Source organism: Columba livia, chromosome 2, assembly GCF_036013475.1.
Source record: "Columba livia isolate bColLiv1 breed racing homer chromosome 2, bColLiv1.pat.W.v2, whole genome shotgun sequence".
Taxonomy (NCBI): Eukaryota; Metazoa; Chordata; class Aves; order Columbiformes; family Columbidae; genus Columba; species Columba livia.
The window spans coordinates 103,455,919-103,481,717 of NC_088603.1; the positions used below are offsets into that span (position 1 = coordinate 103,455,919).

The following is a 25,799-nucleotide window of genomic DNA, read 5'->3' on the forward strand; positions in this document are numbered from 1 at the left end:
ATGGAGGTGTGAGAATGAAAGGAAACATTTGATGTTAAATACAAAGATGTCTGCATTTTTAAACATGGAGTTTTTTCTACAAGACTTAGTTCTCTGAAAAAAGAGTTTCAGAAACTTAATTGGTAAATTTAAAAGCTTGCTCTAATAGAGTATTTAAAACAAAACAAAAAAACCCCACCAAACAAGAAAATCCCCAACCAACTAAAAAAAAAAATCCACAAAAAAACCCCAAACCAACAAAAACCCAATCCAAACAAAAAAAGCTCGAAACAAACAAACCCACAACCCTCTCCGATCCAAAACCAAACCCTTTATTTTATTTTTATTTTTTTTTAGGTATCATCTCCCAGTGAGGATCACAGGTCATCATGTAGTTAGCCCTAACACTGTTGTGGTGCCATTGTCTTCTGAGTACTTGGCTATGAAACCTGTGTCAGATATGCTCAAGATGGCTTGGAATCTGTCGTGGTACCATGGGATTGAAAACCTATTGCAACTGATAAACTATGAGAAGGAAGCAGAAACGTGAGCAGTTTTATCTTGATTTTAAATCTCAATGTATTGCAATTAAATTAACATTCCATCAAGTATTTAAATTAGTATTCAACTTCAAACAGCAGTTCAAGTTTTTACTAGTTTGAGAATGCAGTATTTTTAAATGTAAAGAATCACACCTCAAGAGGCCGTAAGTATGTTGTCACAGCTAATGTTTTACCTAAATTTCACTTATACATGAAGTCTAGAGCTTGATCCAACTTCTCTTGATGGTCAGACTAATTTCAAAAAATTTTAAATGGGCTCTGTAGCTGTGTTTCTTGTAGTCATTGTGTGGGGTTCTTTTGTTGTTTTTCCCCTTTTATAGTTGCATGACTTATTGTTTTTCTTTCTTTCCTTGGGCATTTAAATTTCAAATAATTATTCTTGTTGATGGTGATACTAAGAATTATGGTAGATAATGAGGAAAATTCCCTTGTTTTGGTTAGTTCTTGAAGCATAATTTCTCTGAGACTATTTTGTATACAGAACTCATAATCTTAGAAGATTCTTGGTTTATTTGGACTGAAATGCTTATGTCTATGTCTCTGTCTGTCTTGACAATTTTTGTGTTTTTTTTTTTTCCTCATGTCCTTTAAGGGGTCATATGAGTTTTATTAGTAAACCATGTGATTCTGAGCCATTGGAAACCTGGCAGTTGTTGATTTGATAAATCATTTTCATCTTAAGTTCCCTCAGGCAAAACCAAAGCAGTTTCTTAAAAAGAAAACAGGAAAATAAGATAGTCCAAGTGGCCAACATTTACGATAGTGTGGAGGAAAAGTTCATTACAATGTAAATAGCACCTTTCAAGGAACCTTTTGAGAGGTGCCCTTTTTCCAAAGAATGCAAACAGCTCAGTATTTAAATGTGTTGGGGGTGTTCGCTGGTATTGTTTGTTGTTTTTTATGGGTTTATTTGGAGAAGGTGGAGGAGGGGGAAGGAAGAGAAAGGACTGGTCAACAAAAAAAAAATTAAGGCAATTTATGTTTTGTCTTCTCATTTGAACTGAGAAGTGAAGGAGTCAACACTCACTGAAATAGTTGTTAAAGATACTGACTGTTAACCATTTATCTCTTATACCTTTTCAGATTTTTAGACTCGCTAAAACTATCCTCAGAAGACATTCTTATACTCAAAATAACTCACATGAACTGTGGACTGCAGGATTGTCTTAATTCCATTGTTCAGGCAGTATCCCACAGGGATGTTAGGGCTGCTCTCACTAGGCTTAGTTTTTACATTCTGAATGACAGACTTGCATTAAAATGCAATTCTGGGTCTTGTGGAACCACTTTGAAGAGCTTTGCTTGGCAAAAAGCAATAAACAGGTAAGCATACTAACTACAGAAATCCATTAAAGGTAATTATGCTTAAATTGTGAATTTCCGAATTCTCATATTTTCAAATTTATACAATTGATTGTCCCTGCATCTCTGATTCTGATATGTATATGTTGTTCCTTCTGTGTGCTGGAGGGACTACAGAGCAAGGCATTAACAATCCAGGAGTTTCCTGGAGAGAATGTGAGAACTTCCTTATCCAGATGACAGAGGAGCCAACGAGGCGAGGTACTCTGCTGGACCTCATGCTCACAAACAAGCAAGGGCTTGTTAGGGTTGTGAAGGTCTAAGGCAGCTTTGACTGTAGTGACCATGCAGTGGTATAATTCAGGATCCTGACATGAGGGAAGAAGACAGAAAATAAGATCAGTGTTGGATTTTGGGAGAGCAAACTCTGCCCTCTTCAAAGATCTCATTATTAGTGTCTGATGGGATCAGACCATGAAGGGAAGAGGCACCAAAGAAAACTGGTTAATATTAAATGATCCCTGCCTCCAAGCTCAGGAGTGGTCTATTTCATTGAGCAGAAAGTCAGCCAAAAATGCTAGGAAGCCTGTATGGATGAACAACAAGATAAAACAGAGGTCTGCAGAGGGTGGAAGTAGGGACAGGTCACTTGGGAAGAATCCTGAGATGTTGTCCAACCAAGAAGAGGTGAAGTTAGGTCTCTGTGGATTCACTGAGGGGAAGTTGAGTTTGACCAGCCTGTTGATGATCTTCTAAAATGAAATGACTGGCTTGGTAGATGAGGGGAGAGCAGTGGATATTGTGTACTTTGACTTTAAGAAGGCTTTGTGACATTTGGCTGTTGTAAGATACTTGTAGAGAAGCTGATGAGGTGACAGACAGTGAGATAGATGGTAAACTGGCTCGACAGCTGGGCCGAGGGGGTGATGATCCATTGTATGGAAGTCCAGTTGGAAGGCAGTAACTAGCAATGTGCCCCAAGGATCAACATTGCATCCAATCCTGTTCGGCATCTTCATTAATGATTGGGATCATGGGGCAGAATGCACCCTCTAGCAATTTTGCTTATATTACAAAACTGGGATAAGTGGCTGGTACATCAGAGGGTTGTGCTACCATCCAAAGGGACCTCAACAGACTGAAGTGGGCTGACAGAAATGCCATGCAGTTCAGCAAGGGGAAGTGGAAGGTCCTGCACCTGGGGGGGATAACCCCAGGCATCAGTATATGCTGAGGCTCACCAAGCTGGAAAGCAGCTTTTCAGAAAAGGACATGGGGCTCCTGGTGAACACCAAGTCGAACATGAGCCAGCAATGTGCCTTTGCAACAAAGAAGGCTAATGGTATCCTGGACTGCATCAGGAGAAGTGTTGCCAGCAGGACAAGGCAGGTGATTGTTCCCCTCCGCTTGGTACTGGTGAGACCACACCTGGAGTTCTGTGTCCAGCTCTGAACTCCCCACTACAAGAGAGATGTGGACATTCTGGAGAGACTTCAACAAAGCACCACAAAGATGATGAAAGGCTGGAGCATGTTTCCTATGAAGAAAGGCTGAGAGAGCTCGGACTGGTTAGTCTGGAAAAGAGAAGGCTCAGAGTGGGGATCTTGTCAATGTGTACAAATACCTAAAGGGGGGGTATAAAAAACATGTAGCCAGACATTCCAGTGGTGCCCAATGACAGGACAAGGAGCAATGGGCACAACCTGAAACACAGGAGACTCCCTCTAAACATCAGGAAACACTTTATTGTGAAGGTGGACAAGCACTGGCACAGGTTGACCAGAGAGGTTGTGGTGTTTCCATCCTTGGAAATATTCAAAAACTGCCTGGACATGGTCCTGAGCAACTGACTCCAGGTGCTTCTGCATGAGCAGGGAGATTGGACCAGGTGACCTCCAGAGATCTCTTCCAACCTCAATGATTACATGGTTCTGTAATTCACATACACAAAACCAGCAAAAAATAAGAATGCTATATTTAAAATAGAGGTTATTTTAAATGCACAGGTAGGCTTTACTATTATTATTAGTTGCTAGTGTTTAATAGCTAATTACCATTTTTCTTTTTTTGTCTGTGGCCCTATCCAAATTTTTTTACTGTTTATTTTATTTTTACTTTACTACTTTCTGCCTTTATTTATGCAATTCCATGTTTACTATATGTAAATACACTTTTTAATAAATGTAACGATTGTATATTGTAATAATACATAATAAATGTACGATATTATATAAGTATAGTAATTTAGTATAGTCAATATTTTATGTAAAAGTATTTACATATATGTAATTTGATGTGCCTATAACATAATTAATATAATTCCATATTTGTTATATATAAATATATGCTATATACATATTTACTGTATATAATTCCATATTTGCAGGTGACTTCAGCCCTATTAGGCTGAGATCTTAAACTCTCTTTTAATGTGATACAAGTATGAAAGTAAATATTTTTGGGTTTATTGCAGGTTTCTGCAAGTGCTTCCGGCTTCTCTAGAGGATGAGAAGCTCTTAGTAGATGTCTTAAGATTTTTAAACAAGCTGCTTAGAGAGCAGAGATCAAATTTGGAGTCAGACCATCTAAAGTGGATCCTGAAATCATTGCTTAAAAATGTAAGAATATACTTGAGAAGTTAGCTGTAGATTGTGAGAAATGCTTTAACTGTGAACTGGTTGGCTGGTTTGTTTCTGGTGAGTTCTTCAAGGAAAACAACTTTCAACAAAAGCAAGAGAATCAGATCTTGTGGTATTAATGTCTTCTACTTTGTTGTCAGTGCTGTGTTTTTAGTGTTTGGGGAGGTTAACTTTGAACAAAAGTAAATTTCCTTCTTTTTTATTATATGAATGGTTTCTCTAAACTCCGATTTTTTTTTTTGCCAAAAGCGTCTACCTGTGTGTGCCTTGCTCTGGTGTAGTTAACTATGGTAATATGGTTATAGAGAGCCATATAACTATAGTTAGCTATGCAGAGCTCTATATGTGTGTATATCTATATATATAATTATATGACATGGCTGTGTAACTGTACACACATATATGTGTGTGCATACATGTATGGCTGTAAAAGGTATGCTTAGCTACATGACTACATATGTATTAATCTATGTGCCTTGAAGCGTGAGGTTCCATACAGGTGTGTTGGAACTTTCTGTTTGGTAAAGAGATATAAACGAACGTTATCTGTCTTCCATTAAGGATCAGATTTGAAAGTTAGGATGGAAGTTTTTGCTTTCATTGTATCTGTCACTTCAGGTTTGTTATTAAATGGTTATAATATGTGTAAGTAAAATAATTTTATATGGATGAGGAAGGTATTATATGAGTCTAGAGTTGCTGTATTTAAAATGCATGTATAATATTGAAATAACATAATGTTTTTCTTTCCAGTTTTTCTAGACTTCTTTCTATTTGAGAGATCAATTCTGTCCAATACTGTTCATTTAAGATGTGTGAAATTGGAAAGTGTAAAAGCAAATAGGAAATGAACATCATAAAGCAGTATAAAACATTTGGCAAAATATAATAATTCAGTCTTGCTGAATAAAAACAATAGGTAAATTACAAAGATAAAAGTGATGGCTGCAGTTTTAGGAGTTTGCAAAGTACTGTTCTTCACAAAGCAAGGGCACACTGCCCTCATACAGGATCATTCATGGTCTTACAAGGAAAATCGTATTTTAGGTACTGTCTGCATGCACTTGCATTTTCTCATTTTAAAATAAAATCTAAAAATGCTAGTAGATTTATTTGAATTATGTATAGAATTCAGGTACTTCAATTTATATGGCTGACAGAAAATCCTATATAATTTTGTATGGCCCATTCAGTATATTAATATTAAATTTTATATCAAATGATTTTAAGTCTTTCAAGCAACTAAGACATACAAGATACATTCTATTCTGTGTTTTTTGGGTTTTGTGATCTATTTGTTTATTGCAAGTTAATGTTGTATTTTTGACTTTGACTTTTGTTTCATGCTTCAAAATACTTTGTATCGTGTCTTAATTCCAGGGGTTTTTGAAGGCCTTAGTAGTAGATTCTTTTTTGACATTTAGTAGATTCAAGTAATTGGTAATTATTGGAATTTTTTTTACTGTGCTTTTTGCAGAAGCACTTCTTAGTAAAATAATAATGGAATTTGTGATTTATAGTGTGTGTGATCTGCAAGCTTTCAACAGAAAGATTGCGCTAGTGTAGGTAATGACATAGGATTTAGACAATGCATTATGTGACTGTATTTTTATTTGTTTCTTGTAGAAACCAAAATCTCTTTTGGGCCTCCTGGTGCGACCAGAATCCCAAGAAAGGGATGAAGTAGATGAAATACAGGCTGCTGTCAGGCAGCAACTGGATAAAGAACTTATTCGTCTTTTTAATACATTATTGTTTTGTTTTGCGTCAGTGACTGACAGGTACAGTGTAAATGGACCTGCCCATGTAATTTTGACAGGGGATCATAATACCTGCTGCTGCTGTATGTTTGTCAGAATTTGAATAAAATTACATCATGACTCAATCATTTTAAAGTGTAAAAATGGAATATGCTTCTCTTGAACTGAAGAACAATATTAGATAGGCCTTTTCACAGTAAAATTAGGAAATGAACTGCAAAACTTAGAAGACTATGTACTAGTGGTCACTTCTTCAGCAAATTATGATTAAACTGATTGCAGGGATAAGATGGGCTTTTTCACTGCTGGAATTTTGCACAAGCAAATGATAACTTGGTTGATTGTGTAACATTTATTTAAAGTAAAGTAAAACATTGCAATATCTGGAATATCAACAAATGCTTATTTTTATTGAACTCCTTTTTGGCCTAATACGGTATATCAGTGCATAGCAGTGATTATTCTTTTTTTTTTTTTCCTTGAATTTTCTAATATAACATCTTCCCACACTAAATCTTTCTGTTCAAGTGTATTGTAAGAGATACTAGAATTGCAGCTTAAGATAATATTTGTTTATTGAAGTGCCACAACATGACTGTTTGTAAAGATACTTTCAAAATGTTACCTTCTTCATTCTTCCCACACAGTTATTAATTTTCTAAAAATTTTGACAGCTGGAAAGGGAAGGAGTATAGAAATCCCTGCTAGTTATATCTCATACTCCTGTACTTTCTGTCTATCTGAATTCTAGATTGATGGTATTTTGCAGGAAATACTTTTAAACTTGTCTCTTGAACCAGAACAAACATAAGCGTGGCTACTAATCTTTGCAACTCTTCTTGTTATGTTACCCATAGTCTTCAATCTCTTGCTCTTTGTTTAACATGCTCCTTAATAATTGTCCCTTTTTAGTTAAGCAGTGCTCTTAGAATTAGATGCAATATTATGTTTTCAGAACCTGGTTGAAGCAGGAAATGTAAAATTTAATTCCATGCTACTCTGTACATAAGGCAATAGTAACTACTTGAGATTCTGAGACTCATAGACCAAGAGAAGAACGAGGCATTGGTCTCTTGTAAAATGATGCGTTATAATAGTATCATGTTAACAGGTTTTTTTTTGTTTGTTTGTTTGTTTAATATAAATAAATCAGAGAAGGCTTGGAACTTGCTGGATCTTTCAGAACTGAGCTGGCTCTGAAGCTGCTCCAGTGTTTAAGGCTAACAGATGCACCACATTTTTATGGACTTCCTTCACTGGAGAGAACATTACAGGGAATGGTTCATGTTACTGCACTTCCAGACTGGAGTACCTATTCTGCTGAAGTTGAACCTGTTGCAATTTGTAAAAAATATTTAACAGGTCTTCTTGAGGTAGGTAGTTTGTGTTATAACCTAACTTTTGCGTTGAACGCTTTTAAAGGATGTACTTTTAGTGAGTATAAGCACTAGGAATAGATGTGGGAAAGGTTCCTTTTTCTGCTAAGAAGATAGCAAAAATATGGAGGCTAGATTGAGTGATGTGTATCTATACTTATGATAATTGTTTGTATTGTATGTGCCTTCATCCCCTAAATAAGAGATAATATAAAGTGGCTACAGTTAAAGCAAGATGAAAAATAAATGTAGTTTTGTTTGTTTGTTTTCTTTGAACAACTAAAACAGTAAGAGGAAAAATCCAATATATTCTCCCACAGGCAAAATCTGTGTATGACAGGGAACCTAGGGGAACAGTAACTTATTAGGCAGGTTATTAACCCAGAGAAAGCAGAAAAGAGGTGATTCAAGGAGCTGCAGTTGTTGGGAAGCCAAAATTTAATCTTGTTTTCAGCGTTCTTATTTGTTTGAGTCCATGGATGTGATACATAAATAGGTTTTGCTCCTAAAATCACATCTTCTGTAAACTCCAGTCTTCATAAAACTATAGGAGAAGGATAGATCTACCTTTCAGATTGTTTTATGGGTATTCAGTAAGGTAGATAAATTTAGAAGTTTTCTTTTTAGGTTCAAATACTAAAATCTATTGGTTGCATTGGTTGAGGCTTGAAACAGTCTTTAAGTGGTTTTAATTCATGTGTGATTCTGAATTATATGAATAGCAACCAGATAAGTGTCAGGAAAGTTTGTGTGCAGATGATTATCATATTTGTGATATGATTTTGTGATATTAGGGGGCAGTCTTAACTTGCCAAGATTTCTCAAGTAGAAATAAACACTTTAGAGCTTTTTGATTAGGTGAGTTTTGCAGCTTGAAATGTAGACTAAAATTGCCACCAAGGTTATAGATATCATGTGAAAGAAAGACTATTGCTGGACAATCATAATAAATGCTATGGAATGAAATCAACTGGTAATACACAAGCTCTATGTGCAGAAGAATTATACAGTTTTATTTGGCCTAAACTTGGAAGTAATTATAGGTTTATTTTGGGGTGCAGGGGAGAAAGTGGGTCTGAAAGAATTCATGTAGGGTGAGACACTGAAAGAAAGAACAGCAGTAAAAATTGAGAGGTTAAATTGCCATGCTTTGGGGAGGAAAAATACATCTAAAAGTGTGAGTCTTAAGATTATAATTTTTTAAAAAATATTTTTGGGCGTGTTTATTTGAAAGGAGCTTGTTTCTTATTTTAACATATATGGTTAGATATTTGATTAGAGACGGTTTATTTTATGTTACGATCCAGTAATCTTTATTTCCGTTCATTAGAATTTGGTATAGAAAGCTGATATATTTATTCTAGTTCAAATCACAATGAAAGATATTAATGACCTTTTTTATTGAACACAGAATTTTGAAAATAAATTATATTTTTAGTTCCAATCGTAGGACAAAAAACTAGGTACAATAAATGGACTTTTTCCATCTAAATCAAATGTTCAGGTTTCTGTTCAATATTGTGCTTACTGTTAAGTTCCACTGCCTTCTTCATTTGAAGAAATAAATCAAAAACATTGAACTTGGAATGGTTTCCAAATGGTTAAACCTCTGATGACCAAATGACTCATAAATAAGTACATTCTTAAAATTCAGCTAAAAAGCTAACATCTTTTAATGAGTTTAGTAGTGTATAGGACAGTTTATACTCTACCTGTGTACTGCTTACAGTAAAGCTACCATGAATTTGCACCTCCACTCTTAGGTCATCTCATCATTTTACGTTGAATGGGGAGGAAATGCTATGTCCTTCATGGGAAAAGGTGTTACGAAAAGCACGGTTCTTTGCTTGCTTCACTTATCTCATGAAATGATGGCTCAAGCCAAGGATACGGTGAGTGCATTAGTTGTCCTTATCTTGTCATGTGTAAGGGATATGCAGAGATATATTTTACTTGCAACAGATTATAAAAATAAAAATTATGTATCTGGTGATCTCATTTAGTATATAATCTTAGATAAATGAATAGGATCGAGTATAGTATACAAGAAAGCTGAAGATTCAGCTCTAACCTTACTGAAATAAATCTGCAAATAATTCTCTGGATTTATAAAGGTCTTCTTTCAGAAATGAGGAATCAGGATTTTACGTAGGATGAATAGATTTAAGCATTTATAGCAACATTATTTCTTCAGCCTTGTATAGATAACAGGCTTTCTAATATTTTTTCACATACATGTGTATATTCTTTCACATGTGTAAATACATGTAAACATGAAGGAATAAGTATACATGAAAGAATGTCTCACCTATAAAAGGAGCTATCACACTTATTAGCAAAACTCATACCTGTGCTTTCTGTTCATGTGCATATTTTGAGAGCTAAATTTGTTAGTTTGGAAAAAATGGCCATCATCAACAATTTAGTTCAATCATTTTTGAGAATCAAAATCTACTGTTATTAATATCTGTGATACCAGCAAGTGAAAACTTTTTGATATGATCAAGTAGACATGTAACTAGAAATAACAGTAGAGTTGCTTCTCCAAATTCCAGATGTCTATTTCATCAGTTCTATATGTAATTGTAGCTTAGGCTGTTGGTAGACTGGCATGGCATTGAAAGATTTGTAAGATAATTTCCTAATTTATTTTCTGTTTTCTAATCAGGACTGGATATCTCTTTGGTCTTTGTCTTATGATAACAGTGAAGAACAAGTTCTTTCTCAGCTAGGTCTGGCATGGCTCATTCCTTTATGGGTAGATAGAGACCCTGAGGTTAGTTACTGCGATGTTAAGTTGATATCTTATTTTGACCCTTAAATATTTGTAAAACTTTTATTTAATTAATTTATTTAATATTGAAACTACTGTTTTGCATTCTTTAAAGTGTTACTGACCATATCCTAAATGATCAGTAACAACAAAGCAGGGAGAGTGTTTCCATGTGAACATAATGTGAGAAATCCTTCCCTACCTCTTTTGTCTTCTGTGCTTTCGTTAGTCACTCATCATGTTTCCTAGGCAGTTTTCATTGGCATTGCTGTTACTTAGCTGCAAAGCAGAAACATTTACATGAACTACAAATTTAGAGCAAATGTATTTGATGCAAATCTGTTAAATTATATGAGTTTGCTAGATAGAACTATTTTTAAGTGGTATAACGTGAAGGCTATATTTTAAAGTTTTTTTAAGATTTTTTTTTTCTATATTTTTTTTATTTTTAATAAAAAAATACTTAAGTATTTTTAAGTATTCTGTCATTTTTACATGCGCATACTCATATGTAATTATGAGTATAGGGCCAGAGCAATATAGGAAAAGAGGTTGTTCTTTTTAAATTATTCCCTTAAGCTCCAGATTCAGTTGATACAACTTAGTTATTGAAAAAAATGTGTTGCTAATTACTGTAAGAAATATCACTTTGTGTTGTACTTATATGTACCAGGTCAGATTTACAGCACTTGGAATAGGATCAGCTCTTACATCTCTTGAAGCAGGATGTATTGCTTTAGCAGAAAGTTGCCAGAATATTTCAGGAGGCCTGTGGGGAACGGTGATAAACATCCTTCTGGACCAATGTGAATGTAGTATGGTACGCAGAGAGGTAAGTTTCTCGTGTCCTTCTGCTGTATTAAATTGCCAAGTTTACTTTCATGCAGAAGAAATTTTTTTTTTCTATGTGTCTAGTCTGTGCTGCACAATACCTGCTGCTTTCTAAGTTAAATCTAATTAAAATAAATGTTTAGATTCTTATTTAGAATTACTCGAGAAGCAACAAATACCGATGACTAGTGTAAAAGCAGAAATTATCTGAATTATACAAGTGAACACATGAAAACTTCAAGGTTTACACAGGCAGACAAATAGGTTGCTAAAGCATAACAAATTAGCCCAGATTGTAATGTCTGTTTTGTTCCTATGCTTTGGTACAAGCTTATCACCTGATCTGTAGTAAATATCTCTTCATTGCAGATGTGCATTACTCTGGTTTGTCTAGGCCACTAAGGTTTATTTGTGAGAACTGGAAGTTTATACTGTGGTAGAACAGCACATAGAACTATGGAATACTGTATTTAAACTGTGTATTTTTTTTTCTTTGGAACTTTCTATCAACTCCAGTTATAAGGTCTTTCTTGTTTTCCAATGACTAAGAAAGACTGTTCTTGTTAGGTAATACTCATTCAACAGGATTTGACTCTACTGGAACAGTGAAAGTATTTTATTAAAAAATAAGTATGTTTTCTAGTGATTTCTATTCCATCTCTTCCTTGTCTTTTTTTTTCTTACAAGTCTTTTCTTATGCCGTGTCCTAATGACATCTCTCATAGGTGAAGTTTAAGGGGTTTTAGGTTACATCTTTCTAAATATATTTTTTCCAACATGAACATGAAAATTCTTTGTGTTTCAACATACGTCTAAAGTAATAGAATAATAATGAAGACTGTGCTGTTCAATCTGATGTGATGGCTACAAGGCAATATTGATGCTTTTGTTTCTTTCAGGCTGCTTTTATTCTACAAAATCTCCTTGTGCTTCCAATTCCTACAGAAGACATGAAAGGTTGTATTTGGCAAGTGAGTGACTATTACATTTGCTGAGTGTGCTGGGTTAGCTGAAATTCAAGTAATTTTCCATGCAGTTAGAAACTTTTCTTCTTAGTAGCTAGCACAGTTTTCTGTTTTGGATTTAGTGTGAGAATAATAAGATAGCACCCTGGAATAAGGTTAATGTTTTCATCCAGTAGCTTTCCAGTGTTTGGGATTAGTTACGAAGAGAATGTTAGAACTCACTGATATCTTGGCTGTTGTCAGAGAAATCAAAGACTTCTTCAGTCATCCAGCTGCAGGTGCAAATTGGTAGGAGAGGGGCACAGACAGGACACCACCTAGCTTGACATCCAGGTTAATCAATGAAATATTGCATAGCGTGAATGTCAGGTTCCATATATAAGCATCAAGTTGCTGGGGGTGGCCCTTCTTCGATGGCCACCATCCATGAGGGGTCCTGCTCCTGTGGCTTTTCTACACCTGCTGCATTTTGCTGGACTCACTGTGCTCACGGTGTCTGCCTTCTGGCTCATTGCTGGGAGTGCATGTTCCAGCGGCTAAGTATTGCTCTGTATCACTGTTCGTTCTTTATTGTTCTATTAAATCTGTTTCCATGTCAACCCACAAGTCTTTCTGCTTCTTTTCATCCTTCTCTCTATGGAAGGAAAGGCAAGAGAAAACAGCTGCTGCTGGCCCAGGGCTAAATGGTAACAATGAGAAATGTCATAGTCACAGACAGATATTTGATATCAAAACTTATGTTAGTATACCTATAAAATATAAACTTAAAAAAATGAGACATCTAGTGTGACATTTTGGAAAGAGAAATACATGAATAGGTAAACTTCTTTAAACTTCCAGCGAGCTCAAGAAAAGAACCCAAGTCAGCTTGTGTATATGTTGCATTTAATGAACATAGTATCTTTTGGCTCGTAGGAAACTTGCTTATTTATGTAGTATCATTAATGCTTTTGGATAGAAATTAGTCGTTGGTTTTACTCACACTTGGAATGCAACATGATTTGAGGGGTATGAGGAAGAAGAAATTCTCAGAATATGATGTTTATGAAATGTTTTGAAAGAAATATGTAAGTGATGAAAAATAACCTTTTCCAAACACAGACGAAGCGGCTCGTTGCTCATGTCAATTTAAATGCTTATTAAAAATACAACCCCTTGCTCAAAGCAGGGTGAACTATAGTAAGTTGCTCGGGGCTGTGTCCAGTATCTTGAGTATATTGAGTATATTTTGAGTATCTCCAAGCATGGAAACTCCACCACTTCTCTGAGCAACTTGTTCTAATGCTTCACTAGCCCCACAGGGAAAACGTTTTTTCTTAAGTTTAAATAGAATTTTCTATATTTCAATTTTTGGTCATTGCCTTTTGTCCTGTCACTGGATACCAATGAGAAGAGTCTGTCTCTCTTTAGTTTCTCTCATCAGATGTTTATACAAACTGGTAGGATTTCCTGGAGACTTTTCCAGTTCTGATCTTGAGTCAGTCATCTTGTGTTACTTTCAGCAAGTCTGGTTCATTGTACATAAAGGTCTTTGGATCTTAGTTCCCAATTTTTCAAATTTTTGTGGCCTTGATACCTGTCCATCTTGCTCCTTTCAGTATATGAGATCGTACCTATATGAGAATAGTGTATGTTCTTTTTTGAAGAAATTTGCAGATGGAACCATATCCTGTTTTATCTGTTCCTTTCTGCAAAAGTTGAAGCTAGTGCTGAAAGACATTGTTCCTATTTTGCTAGGATAAGTAATAGGATTCAGCTGCACCCAAAATTAATTATGCTATTTCTTGCAGAGCTACATTTTACAATGTCTTATCTTTCCTTTATATCTGATTGTAAAGGAAGTTGTTCAAGTAATCTTATTAATCTGCCCCTTGTTTATTAATTATATTTTATCAATATAAATAATAATAATTATTTAAATTCATAACAGCAGGCAATTCACAAAGGGCAGCTTTTGTCACTTGTCACTTGTCAATATAAACTCTATTAAAAGTTGCCTTTTAGTCTTTTTTTAAACATTTGAACAGCTACATTGAGGTGACAAAAACTGAATCCAGTTGCAGAATTCTGCATGGATTCCAGTGTAATTAATAGAAGCTTTGAGTCAATGTGCTTCTTATTAAGAAGTGCAATTTAATGGAAATTACTCATCACTTAATAAGTGTTCATGCTGAAAGATATTATAAAATCTCACTTTATGGTAACTGGTTAATTAAAATGGTTGAAAATACAAACAACAGTTAAAATTGTGAGATACCACCGGGATCAAATTCTGTATTTCGGATTTTGGTTTGTTTATTTTTTTTTTTTATTTTTTTTTTTATTTATTTTTTTATTTTTTTATTTATTTTTTTTTTAAATTCATCTGAATCAGATGGTTTGTCTTTTGACTCTAATACAAGTAAGTTCAAAGGGGAGCTATTAAGTGGATCTGGGTGAACAGCAGGAATAATGTACCATAGCCACAGTAATGCACTGTCATTATATCACTTAGGAGAATAGGGCTGGAAGAGGAAAGGCTGTAAATTGAGTCTGTAGGCTGGTATCTTCATGAGAATGTCTATAGTGTTGCTGTTATATAGTTGATCTGCTTTATAATAATTCATTTAACTTTAAAGTGTGGCATAGGAAATTTTTTGTCAGGGGTAAAGTCAACTTGTGTAAAGTATTTGAAGACTGCAACATGCTGTGTTGTATAAAGGTTGCTGAAGTCAGAGCACTTTATGAATGTAATTGATAAGTAAGTCTTTTCAGGGCCCTTGTTGTCCAATGAAGTATCTGGCGTAGCTTCTTGAACTGACAATTCTGAATAGTAAAATTTTGACTAAATTTAACACAGTTTCCAAAGTATGTATTTGTCATAGTTCATACATATATTGCTGACAGTGTATTAATACAGTTTCATAATTCATTGTAAGCAGTTTACATGGAATGCTACATTCTTCTTCAAACTGTTTGTCGTATCTAGTTCTCTGTTAATTGGCACAAAAGGCAAATAGTAAAGCTGGCTTGAACATATCCTGTAACACAAAATGGCTTTACTGCTTCTACTTGATCTGGTTTTTGTTTTGTTTTCTTGTAAAGTAAGCCTGTACTCAGTGTAAGTGGAGGGGTTGCAGGAGATCTAGTGCCTCTTGAGGATACATAGTGTTTTTCAAATTACTTAGTTGCAGTTGATCTACCACTGCTCTGTCCTGACTGCCAGAGAAAGTTTCTAATTAGCACTGTCAAATTTTCTTTCCATATTTGGCATTGACTTGGTTATTTTTGAAGTACTGCAAGATGCCCTAAAACTGCCTTGCAGAATGTAATTGGTTTGAATTTTTCCCAGTCTGGGTTCTTTTACCAATTAACACTTCTAATTTTTATGGTCAGTCTAAAACTGTTGTAGCTTAATAAAACTTGTTTTCTTCTGTTACTATAGAAAACACTAGAGAAATACTGTAACAAAGGCAATCAAATCAAGCTGTTTATTTGAAATAAGACTGTGAAGTCTTTCTTTTCAGGTGTAAATCTACTGCTCTAGAAAGTTTTCCCTGAAGTCTGCATTTAAAAAGAAATGACTGAAAACCGTTCTTCAAAGAGAATTTCTTTCTTTTTATGTCTTGTTTTCTAAACAAATCTTTCATCATAGTAGATTGACATGTCTAGATGTAGTATAATGGTGGTATACTTTACAACAGAATGACCTTTTCAGGATATTTACTCTTTTCTCAGTATGTCTCCTCTTTTTCTAAAGAAAACTTTTGCATTAGTTGATATCTGTAAGTAGAATTAAATGCGAAATTAGAAGTGTGAAGTCTCCTGATTCATATACTCCCTTAAAACCACCCTTTTACAACTTTCCATGGCTTTTCCACTTAGCTGTTAACAAATTTCTCAGGAGCTTAACAGCTACCTCCGTTTTGCTGTATCATGACAGTTTTTGTAAAATACTATGATTTAGCTCAGCCTTAATAAAACTTGTATTTGATTTTTGGAATCTCTTAATTACAGCACGTAAACCAGCTATGTGTATGCACATATGCACAGTATTAGGCTTAATTTGGGGGGCTTCTATAGTTTATGTAAAACATTCCTTTAAATGATGTGTGTGAATTTCATGTCTTCAGGGTCCTTGTGTACATGATGAAGAATCTGGCCTCTCTCAGACAGGAAAACCTGCACTTCAGGCCCTTTTGTATCACTGCCAGTTCTATGAACATGTGAATCAGATGGTGAAACACTGTTACCTGGGATGCTATATGTTTGATTTGAAACCTTCCAAGGAAAACAACCTCATTGTAGAAAAAGGTGGTATAACTGGTAAGTGGTATAAATGTAATCTTGTAGCATTTTAAACCTACTTAAATAACTTCTATTTTTGAGTAACGTACCTCAAATAATTCTTACTAAGAATGGAACTGAAACTGAATATATAAATCATGAACATAAATATGCTGTTAAGTCAAAATATTGCTCTGAGGATTTAAGTAGATAAGTCACTCGTTTAACATCTCAGGAAAAGCTCTGAGCTGTTATTTACAGCTTCAAAATGTTATGAATGGTAACCATTGGTTCTGCAGTACATTTTCTTGCAAATATTTGGGGTTAAAATACTTCTTACAGTTTTGACTTTATGACAGACCAGTACGATGAAAATTTAGGAAAAAGAAATACACGGTCTGTTTCTAAGACTCCTACTTCTGTTTCTTGATGTATTCAACTTTAAAAAAAAGATGAGTAGGAGTGGACTCTAATTTGCTTGAGTTAGCTGCATTCTGAGATGTTCAGATATGATTTAATTCATAGACTGATCAAATGTCATACTCAGATTGGATTATTTTTTTTTAACCTGTGCACCCTTGGAGTATCTCAGATCTAACTGTCTAAATATGTATTATGGTCTTAAGTATAGAAAGCTAGGAAATTCTTCAGAGAGCTCAATTAGTAAAAGCTGTTAAAGGGAGGGAAAATTACTGAGTTCCTTCTTTTTTGCTTCCTACTCTTTTGTGTGCTTAAGTTTCTGTATTTTCATCTTTGAAGGCTACAGATTTAAACAGTTTCTGTAGGTCTGCTGCTGTTAAACTTACGTTACAGAAGCATGAACAGAAGAAGGAATGCTATTTCCCCTACCAAGTTATGATTTTATGACAGACCCAAGGAAAATAAATATTTTTGTTGAGCTCACTGAGTTATCAGAGAAGTAACTCAGCACCATACAAAATTCCAGTCATAAAAATCCTCAGTTTCTTCTGTGGCTGCTTTAATCTATAGGTGTGATTTTTTTTCAATCCAACACATTTCACTCCTCACATGGTGGTCTTATTTGTGCCTCTTAGCAATTCTGTTAGCTGATGCAATATCTTACCTAAGAGCAACTTAAACTCCAGGATTGTAGAACTTTGCAGTGAATAGCTGAGATGTGTTTTGTCAGGCCATTGAAAAGCAAAGCCAAAAAAATTCCAGGAGCTTTGAAACCAGGGGAAAGAGTAATCTATGATATTTCAGGAACAAGAAACACAATTTTTGTTTATTTAAAAAAGGGAGAACAAGACAATGTTTGTTCCATCTCTAAAGTTATAGTACTCACAAGGCTTGTACATCCTTCAATCGTATGTTCAGATTTGAGTTATCTCTGTTTATGCTTTTTAATAGGTCTTTTGTCATCTCTTAATAGATCTTGCTTTATCTTCCTCAAACTATTTTTGTAATTTTATCCCAATTTTCCTCACATTTTTCAGTAATATGAAAAAATCTCATCCACAAAATTATATTTAACATAAGATTAGTTAGCTCAGTTTAGTATTTAGCTGAGATATATATATATACAGGACTCCTACTTTTGTGGGTTTTGCACTCAGAATCTGTGTAATCTAGTGCTTTATTCTTAGCTGTTTCCTTTTCTAAGTATATGAAAGCCTTAGATCCAATTATTGACAGGTTTGTCCTGTAAAATTTTTGTCATTTTTTGTTCCAACAGAGATTTGCAAAGTGATTTTTGCCTTCATTATATTTATGAATATGAGTTTTCTTGAAACTGCTTCTCTTAAAATGTGAATTTTGTTTTTTGTAGACAAGGTCATCTGTTCAGTATGTTTGTGCTGTGAGACCCCAGTATTTTCAACACTTTTGTACTATTAAATTTTAAATAAAACTAAATCTGAACTATTTCAAAAGAGTAAAGGCTATACAAGTTTGAGCTAAATGCAGCTTTTTTCAAACTATTTTATGTTTCAGCTGAAAAATATATTTTATTTAATTTCTATTTATTCAAGGGATTTGCTGGATAAGAATGCATAGGTACAGTGTGTGAAAACTTATATTCTGAGATCTTCAGAAGGATAACTGTGGTTGGCAACTTCCTCATTAAAACAATCATTTGAAAAGGTTGTTTTACTCTCTTCTGGTCTTGTAACAAAAAAACAAATATCTTTTTGTTTAAATATGATTTTAATTTTTTTTCCTACAGATTTTGATGATTCTCTTAATCTTTGGAAGGCTCCATCCAGTCAAAGCCGATCTTCACATTCTCAGTCAACATCTGAAACGATGGTAACTTGTGGAGTAATCTATCTATTTTAAATATGAAGTTATACATAAAATGCTTCAAGGAAAATTAGCACTCTTATAAATGATAAAAACCACCAACAAAATAAGACAAAAACCGAAACTGAAATTAAATGGAAAAATTAAAAGATTAAATTGAAATTTATTCTGAAGTAGCTTTAACCAGTTAAAAAAAAGCTTTACGGTTATTTACCTGAGCAAAAATAAATAGCTTACTTTGACTGGTTAAATGCATAAAGCAGTGCTGAATTCTGCAGCTTCTCACAGCAAGACATATTCTCTAGAGGTTTCTTTGTAATTGGCTTTATTGACAAAATGCTGTCATTTCCATCTGTAGTTGTCACTTCTGCTTTTATCCAAACTGTTCTTTCGGAGTGAACGTATATTTAAGCTACAGAGCTACAGAACTGGATCAATCAAATCCACAGATGTACATTGGGTTAAAATTATATTCTGTGTCATATTAAACTCTGGGTTCTGAAAATGCTTTTATAAAATAGAAAAGTCTTTGCAAGACCCAAAATAGCCATGAAAAATCTAAGAAAGCAGGTGGCTGCTTGAAAAATTTGTCTCTGACTGCAATGATTACTTCAGTGAAAGGCTGTAAACATATGCTGTCTTACAAGATGGTAAATGCAAAGGAAGAGAAATTGAAATACGTTCTTCCAGTTCCAGAATACATTTGCAATATCAGATCAGGCTGCGGAGGAAGCTTTTATAACATTCGTTAGTTACCTGATGAAAATCATACATTTTCAAAGACTGCAGCGTAACTCCAAGAAAACTCTGACATGTTAAATTGAAATCCATGTTTATAATTTTATGTTTTCTTCAAAACAGATAAAGAAATACAAAATACTATGTTATTCTATTGACTAAATTGTTTTGTTCAGTTTTGCTGTGGATCATGATGAAAATAAAAACATAGAAAAGCTAGTGTTGAATTTTTTCTCAAAATATTTCAGAATTATAATTTTTCCTTACTCTTTCGACTCTGATAAATATATGGCTGTCTAGTACTGTGACTGTTATCTGGCCTGTTTTTAATATCGATGATAAAAGACACTATAATTTTAAGCTAAAATTTATCTTTTTCTGAAATGTATTGATGAATTTGATTTTCATTTATTCAAAGCAACCCCCCGCCAAAAAACCTTAGGGTAATTTTAAACACAAATATTCAAATTTGAGTGTTTGAAACTAAATTAAATGAAAGTGCATGTAGATCATGAAGTAGATGTTAACATGAATACAGCTTAAAAAACATTTATACAAGAATCTTGGGTTGTTTAAAATGGTTGTTTCCAAATTGCTTTTTACTGAATAAATCAAGTGCCACTTTCTTATAGGAATAGAAGTTGAAAAGTAATTTCATCTTGTTTTGTTCCTGTTACTTGGAGGAAAAGTTTTATTTCAGCAATTCTTGACAGGGTTGACTGTCTAATCTACTTAAAATTGTGCTTCAGTTCTCGTGAAGAGTTCATTGCATGAGATTTGCTTCAGTAGCTTAAAAAAAACCAGAAAAAATAGTTCTACTATATCAAAATTATGTATTTTTATTTATATGTGTAAAGTAGCATCATAGTTTAACATAAAGGCATGCAACATAGCTCTATCATTCTATTTAACAAATGGGCAACAACTCATTTATAGTGGAAAGCACAGTGTGATACTGAGCTACACTCATTTGTATCAGTCTTCCAGATATTGTAGACTTCATATTTGCAAATATGATGCTCTTAACAGCTGATGTAAGAGAGTTTTATTCAAGTTTATTTTTTCTTTTGTTTGGTTTTCCTTCTTCCCCTGGTACACATGGAGATTTCACATTAAAACTTCGACTGTCATTTATAGAAGTTAATTTTATTTCTATTTGTGTTCCATGGACCTTTTTAGCATCTGTAAACTCTTGTTTGTGCTTGGTTTTTGTTTTGTGTGTGGGTTTTGTGTGTGGTTTTTTTTTTTGCGTTTTTGGGGTTTTTTTGTTTGTGTTTTTAAGTAAGTTTCTTACATTTAGAAAAATACAGGTGCTGACATGACAGATGGCAAGTTTCCAAACTGGAGGGCAAGATGTAGAGGTCTGATGTTCCAATGCCAGTATTTATTAGAAGAAAGATAGAGGAAGGGAACGAAGGCTACAAACTGTATTTTAGAGGGCAGTTAATGACTATTAAGTGTCTCTCTGGTAAAGTTTGGAAATACTTTTTCATTTTTTTTCCTATAAAACTTCACATTTTCTGTTCCTACATTTTGGCCCAAAGCTTTCCATTTTGATGCATGAGAAACAGAAATGCATTTACAAAGTCATTACCAAAAGTTTGTAGAAGTTTGTCTCTAAATCTTATATATTGGTGGTTCCAGGATGATGTAGTTATTCCAAGCCCACTAGATGGCATGCTTTCCCCATCACAGATAAAAGGGAGTCTGCAGGTCTCAGTGAATGGAAAAATGTGGGCTTATTTCTTTTTTGTTTGTTTTTTGTAGGGTTTTGTGTGTGTGTATGTTACAGATTTCATGACAAAGCCACAAATAATTGAGAGTTACTAGCTATCAAACCAAGTAGACTTGTTTCTTTTGGAATATTTTAATGACATGCTAAAAAAATATTCTTCTAAATACCTCCTTATCCATTCATTTCATGAAGGTTGGTCTAGGAAGCTGAAACTGCTGTTTTTTCAGTGGGCCACATCCTGAAGATCTTTGCAGAAGCAAAATTTATTGAATTATGTGAATTTCTTTCCTATGAAGAGAAAAGGCCTGCTGATTTTTTTTTTTCTTTGATGTTTGAAAACAGTTCTAACAAAAAGACACTATTAGTTTTCTCTGTTTTCGTATTTCATGTAATCAACACTTTAATTGAACTGTTGTCAAAGGCTTATTTCACACAGGGTTCATGTAACCTTAAGTGAAAATAGTATCTAAATTACTTTTTGACTTCATCCTTTTCTCCACATCCACAATTTTTCCCCCAGATTTGCAGAAAATACAACTGAAAAAATTAAAAGCAAGTACATTACTAACAGAAATTTTCTTTTTTAGCGTAGGTCTTGCACAGGCCATAACTGCAATTTTGCCCATTCTATACAGTAAAAAATGGTGATGTTGGGAATGAAATCAACGATTCAAGGTCATGCAAAAGACCATATGCACTCTATTTAGTGCCTTTAAGATCTTGGTGGATTACAGAATTTTGTCAAGTTTATCTCTGTTTTTCTGTAAACTGGAATGTGGACAAAAAGTCCAATGCTGAAAAGATTAAATATCTTTGTCTTTATGGAATTCGTAGTTTAAACACTAAGTCAGGTTATCATTACAGAGAACAAATCCTTCTTCTTATTTTAACCAACAATTTTGTCTTTAGTACATATGATTGAGAACACCAACCAGCATGGAGATACCAGCTTGCTTCACACTGCATAAGTACACTAGGGCTGTTTAATGCTCAGGACAGCTTAGTGAAATGAGCAGTTATTTCAAAACTTGAGCTAAAAATGGTGCAGGTTAAAAGTCTACAGACATTGCCCAGATAGCTTTAAGTTATGGCTGTCCTTTTCTACAAAATCGTCTTGCTATTTTATAAAAATATGTGCTTTATTTTCTGGAACCGTGGTTACCAGAGTGCTATACAGTTAAGTGATTTAAACCTTTGAAAAGAGAAGTGAATAGCATTAATCGCAGCAAGCCTATTAAATCAGTGCTAGAGGGATTTTTATACTAGAGGTTAAGAAAAGACCTTTTATTCATATGTAGTAGATAAATGGCAAAACCCTCGTATTTCTCCTGTATTTCCACTCAAATAATTTTTGTGTTCTTTTATATTAGTTCTAATCTGCAGTTGTTATCTCTCACTACATACAACCCTTTCTTTTCCCCAATTAAACCCTTTTCCAAAGCCTGTTTGTTTCACTGTTAAGCAGCAGAATGCTTCAATACTCCCAGAAGGAACTTGGTGGCACTAGTAGATATCCTTTACACAATACAATGTTTCAGAACCCCAGTTCATCCTTTTCAAAGGTGATTTACAAAAGCAGTAATATAATTTCTTTCCTGAAATGCAGAGCATTGTGGAAACAGCTTCATTGTGTTACTCTGTTTTCTGTTAAGACAGCAGAAAATTTCTGTTTTTAACCCATGTCCCACTGTGAAGCAATTACCAATAAATGTTCTATCAGTGCAGGAAGCTGATATTTTTCTAACCAGATAAAGCTTTTATTGATTTTTTTTTTTTTTTTCTTAGCATATCTAAGACCTTGTTTTTATTTCTTTGCCCAAAGTGTTTAGGCAGTTTTAGCAGATGGAGAAAGAATTGTTGTGCAATGTATAAGATATTATTTACTAATATGTGAAAGCTTGTATGAATTTAAAATAATATCTTTATGGTGACTCTCAGCATAGTAATAATTCCTTTTAGGGCTTTACTTGGTGCAGAACCATATGGACTGTTAGAAGTTCCATATGGTTTTGTACTTTTTAAGAAAAAGTTATGTTTCTTCTTGTTTACTAGAATGCTTGGAATTGAAGTATAATGTTGAATAAATACAGAATTTGCCATGTGTCAAGATGGATTGATTTACCTGAATATAAATGATGGATTTTAATAATTATTTAAATCAGCAAGCATGAAACTTTAAATAATTTCAGTTGACAAGTATGGATTTTATTTGTATAATCTAAACAGAATTTGAATTTCAATTGGTTGATACAGTATGTTACGGCATTTTGCTAACAAGAAAATTATTTAGCCAAGTATGTCCTAGTGTTTATGTCACCCAAACTATATACAAATCCTGGGTTACAGATACACATCTCAGATCTTACTGTAGCTTGTTACAATAACCTTCTGGTTTTTTTGAGGGACAATTACACATGTGTGAGGAGAAAGATTCGAGACTGTAGAATGGGCACTAGTGGGAAACCAGAGGAAAAAGGGGTAAGAGGGGAACTACAGCATGAAGGTGGCAACATTCAGCTCATGCTGGGCCTCTGATCTCAAGTAAAGATGTGCTGATAGAAACCTAACAATATTTGGAAGTGATGGGGGTGGAAGGTAGGGTTAAACTTTCTAGGGGATTAGAAAAGGCTAAGTACAGAGTTTATGTAGCTCAAAATGCTTCTGAGTAAATCAAAGGCAAGCCTGGAAAGCAGTGATCTAACTGCAAGGATACAATAGCTAGGAAGGGAGTAATCTGTGATTTCCTTTCCTCCGCCCGTTTTGTCAATTAAGTCGCTTTTGACTTTTCCTTAGGTAAAAAAAATATTCCGACTGATATTGTAATAAAACTTAAAAAAGAAAATCTTTGAAATATTTTGGTCTTCCTTAGAAATCTCACTGTGACTGTCTCGGGATTTCATTGGGTTACCCAATGTTCTGTATTCTTTACAGTGACACTCTTGAAGCAAGTTTATCTGGTGTGAAATGTCCAGCTAGAAAAAAAAAAAACAGAAATGAAAAAGTGACCTGACATGGAAGATGCTTATCCCATACTCTGAAACAGGTCACATGTCTTGTTGTGTCATAAAAGCATATTATTAAGCTGGACACTCTAGGTCTTCTGGTCTCAAGCTTGTGGTTCTAAACACAATAGCATTAAGAACTTCAGAAAGCATGCAAAATTAATCATATGGTAGATAATGTAGAGTTGGTAGAAGGTGCATGGTAGTATGGCAGTAAAATTATCTACTGCATGTAAATATCTCATATCTTCACCATTAAATGAATACTTGTAAGGGTCACATGACTAAGGTTAAGAAAAGTACCAAGAACTGGAAAGACTCTGGGACTTCAACTTTAGCTGATTAATAATGTACCTGTGATTTTTTTTTTTTTTTTTTTTTTTTTGTTATCTGAACATGACTGGTTACAAATGGACAAGTGCTGATGTTCTCAGTAGAACAAATAGTCCGTCAAATGGTTCGGTAATGCTGTTCTATCTTAGGCCAAATGTAGACTGCGTCAATTATACAGGTGAAAAAGAAGGATGAAGAGGAGGAATTTTCAGTAACATGGGCATCAATCAGTTTTTAACTTAAATGTTTCAGACTTCTCATATCGTACATCTTTCAATAGCTGGATTTTCTGGATATAACTATATATACACACACATATACTACATGTAATAGTAATTTTTACATAGTTTTTGATTTTGTGGGTTTGTTGGTTTTGGTGGGTTGGTGTTTCCCCTTCCCCAACCTCTCACCCCAAGTGAAATATAAGTACAAGTCTGCTCTCTAAAAGCTGGAGTCAACTAGTTTCCTTTTTATGTCTTTCTAGATTCGGTCTGCATCACCATCCGTGGGGAGTGTTACTGAGCTTCAAGCAATAGTACCAAAAAATTCAACCAGTTTTATTCCTGAAACTGTAGCTGATCGGCTTATGGCACAAGGTAAGTCAAAGTTTGAGTTTGTGAATGTAATGTTGAATGCAATGTATTAGCCTGCCCATTTCTACATGAATGTAAAGCTTGTGTATTGGTGCATCAGTCACCATTGATGCTTCTACTGGTTATTTTGGAAGACAAACATGAAAAACATATTTTAAAATGAAATCGGGTAAAATACATCCGACAGAAATAAGAGAAAATGGTTGATACTGCTTGAAATGTAACTCAGGACTTAGGTTCCATTCCTGTTGTCCAGTCACCCTTTCAAAACATTCAGTTTTGGTGAAGCTGTCATATACACACATGCACATGTGTACGCATGTGCGCACACAGGTGTATGTATAATTTTCTTTAAACGTAGAAAGATAAAAATGTAAATAACGTAACAAAAATATAAAATGATATATGTAGAGACAGATACCTACAAATATAAAATATTTTTCTGTTCAGGAAAAATGTGAAAATTTGTATCTTTCCAAATTTACTGTTAAATGATTATTAGTATTTTGTAGAAGGAACATTTTATTTCAGAACTATTTTAAATAACACTTTTCCTGTATCTGATTTCTTCTTGTTTGGGTTTTGTGTTTGTTTTATCCTCATTCCAGATTATACTGTTTTAAATATGGGGGAAACTTGGATATTTTGTGAAAAAGAACAAGCAATTTGCTTTATGTAACAG

At 34.2% G+C, this 25,799-nt stretch overlaps 1 protein-coding gene across 2 annotated transcripts in view; it reads left to right on the forward strand.

The window, feature by feature from the left end:
• The window catches only part of RTTN (rotatin), a 78,608-nt gene that overhangs the window by 30,533 nt on the left and 22,276 nt on the right, over window positions 1–25,799 (forward strand). For both annotated transcript variants that reach the window (XM_021291395.2, XM_021291399.2), the window contains 12 exons: window positions 337–525; window positions 1,626–1,865; window positions 4,318–4,462; window positions 6,110–6,264; window positions 7,397–7,616; window positions 9,383–9,511; window positions 10,288–10,395; window positions 11,066–11,224; window positions 12,123–12,194; window positions 16,301–16,493; window positions 18,640–18,722; window positions 25,009–25,120. In XM_021291395.2, the coding sequence (XP_021147070.2) occupies window positions 337–525; window positions 1,626–1,865; window positions 4,318–4,462; window positions 6,110–6,264; window positions 7,397–7,616; window positions 9,383–9,511; window positions 10,288–10,395; window positions 11,066–11,224; window positions 12,123–12,194; window positions 16,301–16,493; window positions 18,640–18,722; window positions 25,009–25,120 (1,805 nt within the window). The remainder of the gene's footprint in view (window positions 1–336; window positions 526–1,625; window positions 1,866–4,317; window positions 4,463–6,109; window positions 6,265–7,396; window positions 7,617–9,382; window positions 9,512–10,287; window positions 10,396–11,065; window positions 11,225–12,122; window positions 12,195–16,300; window positions 16,494–18,639; window positions 18,723–25,008; window positions 25,121–25,799) is intronic.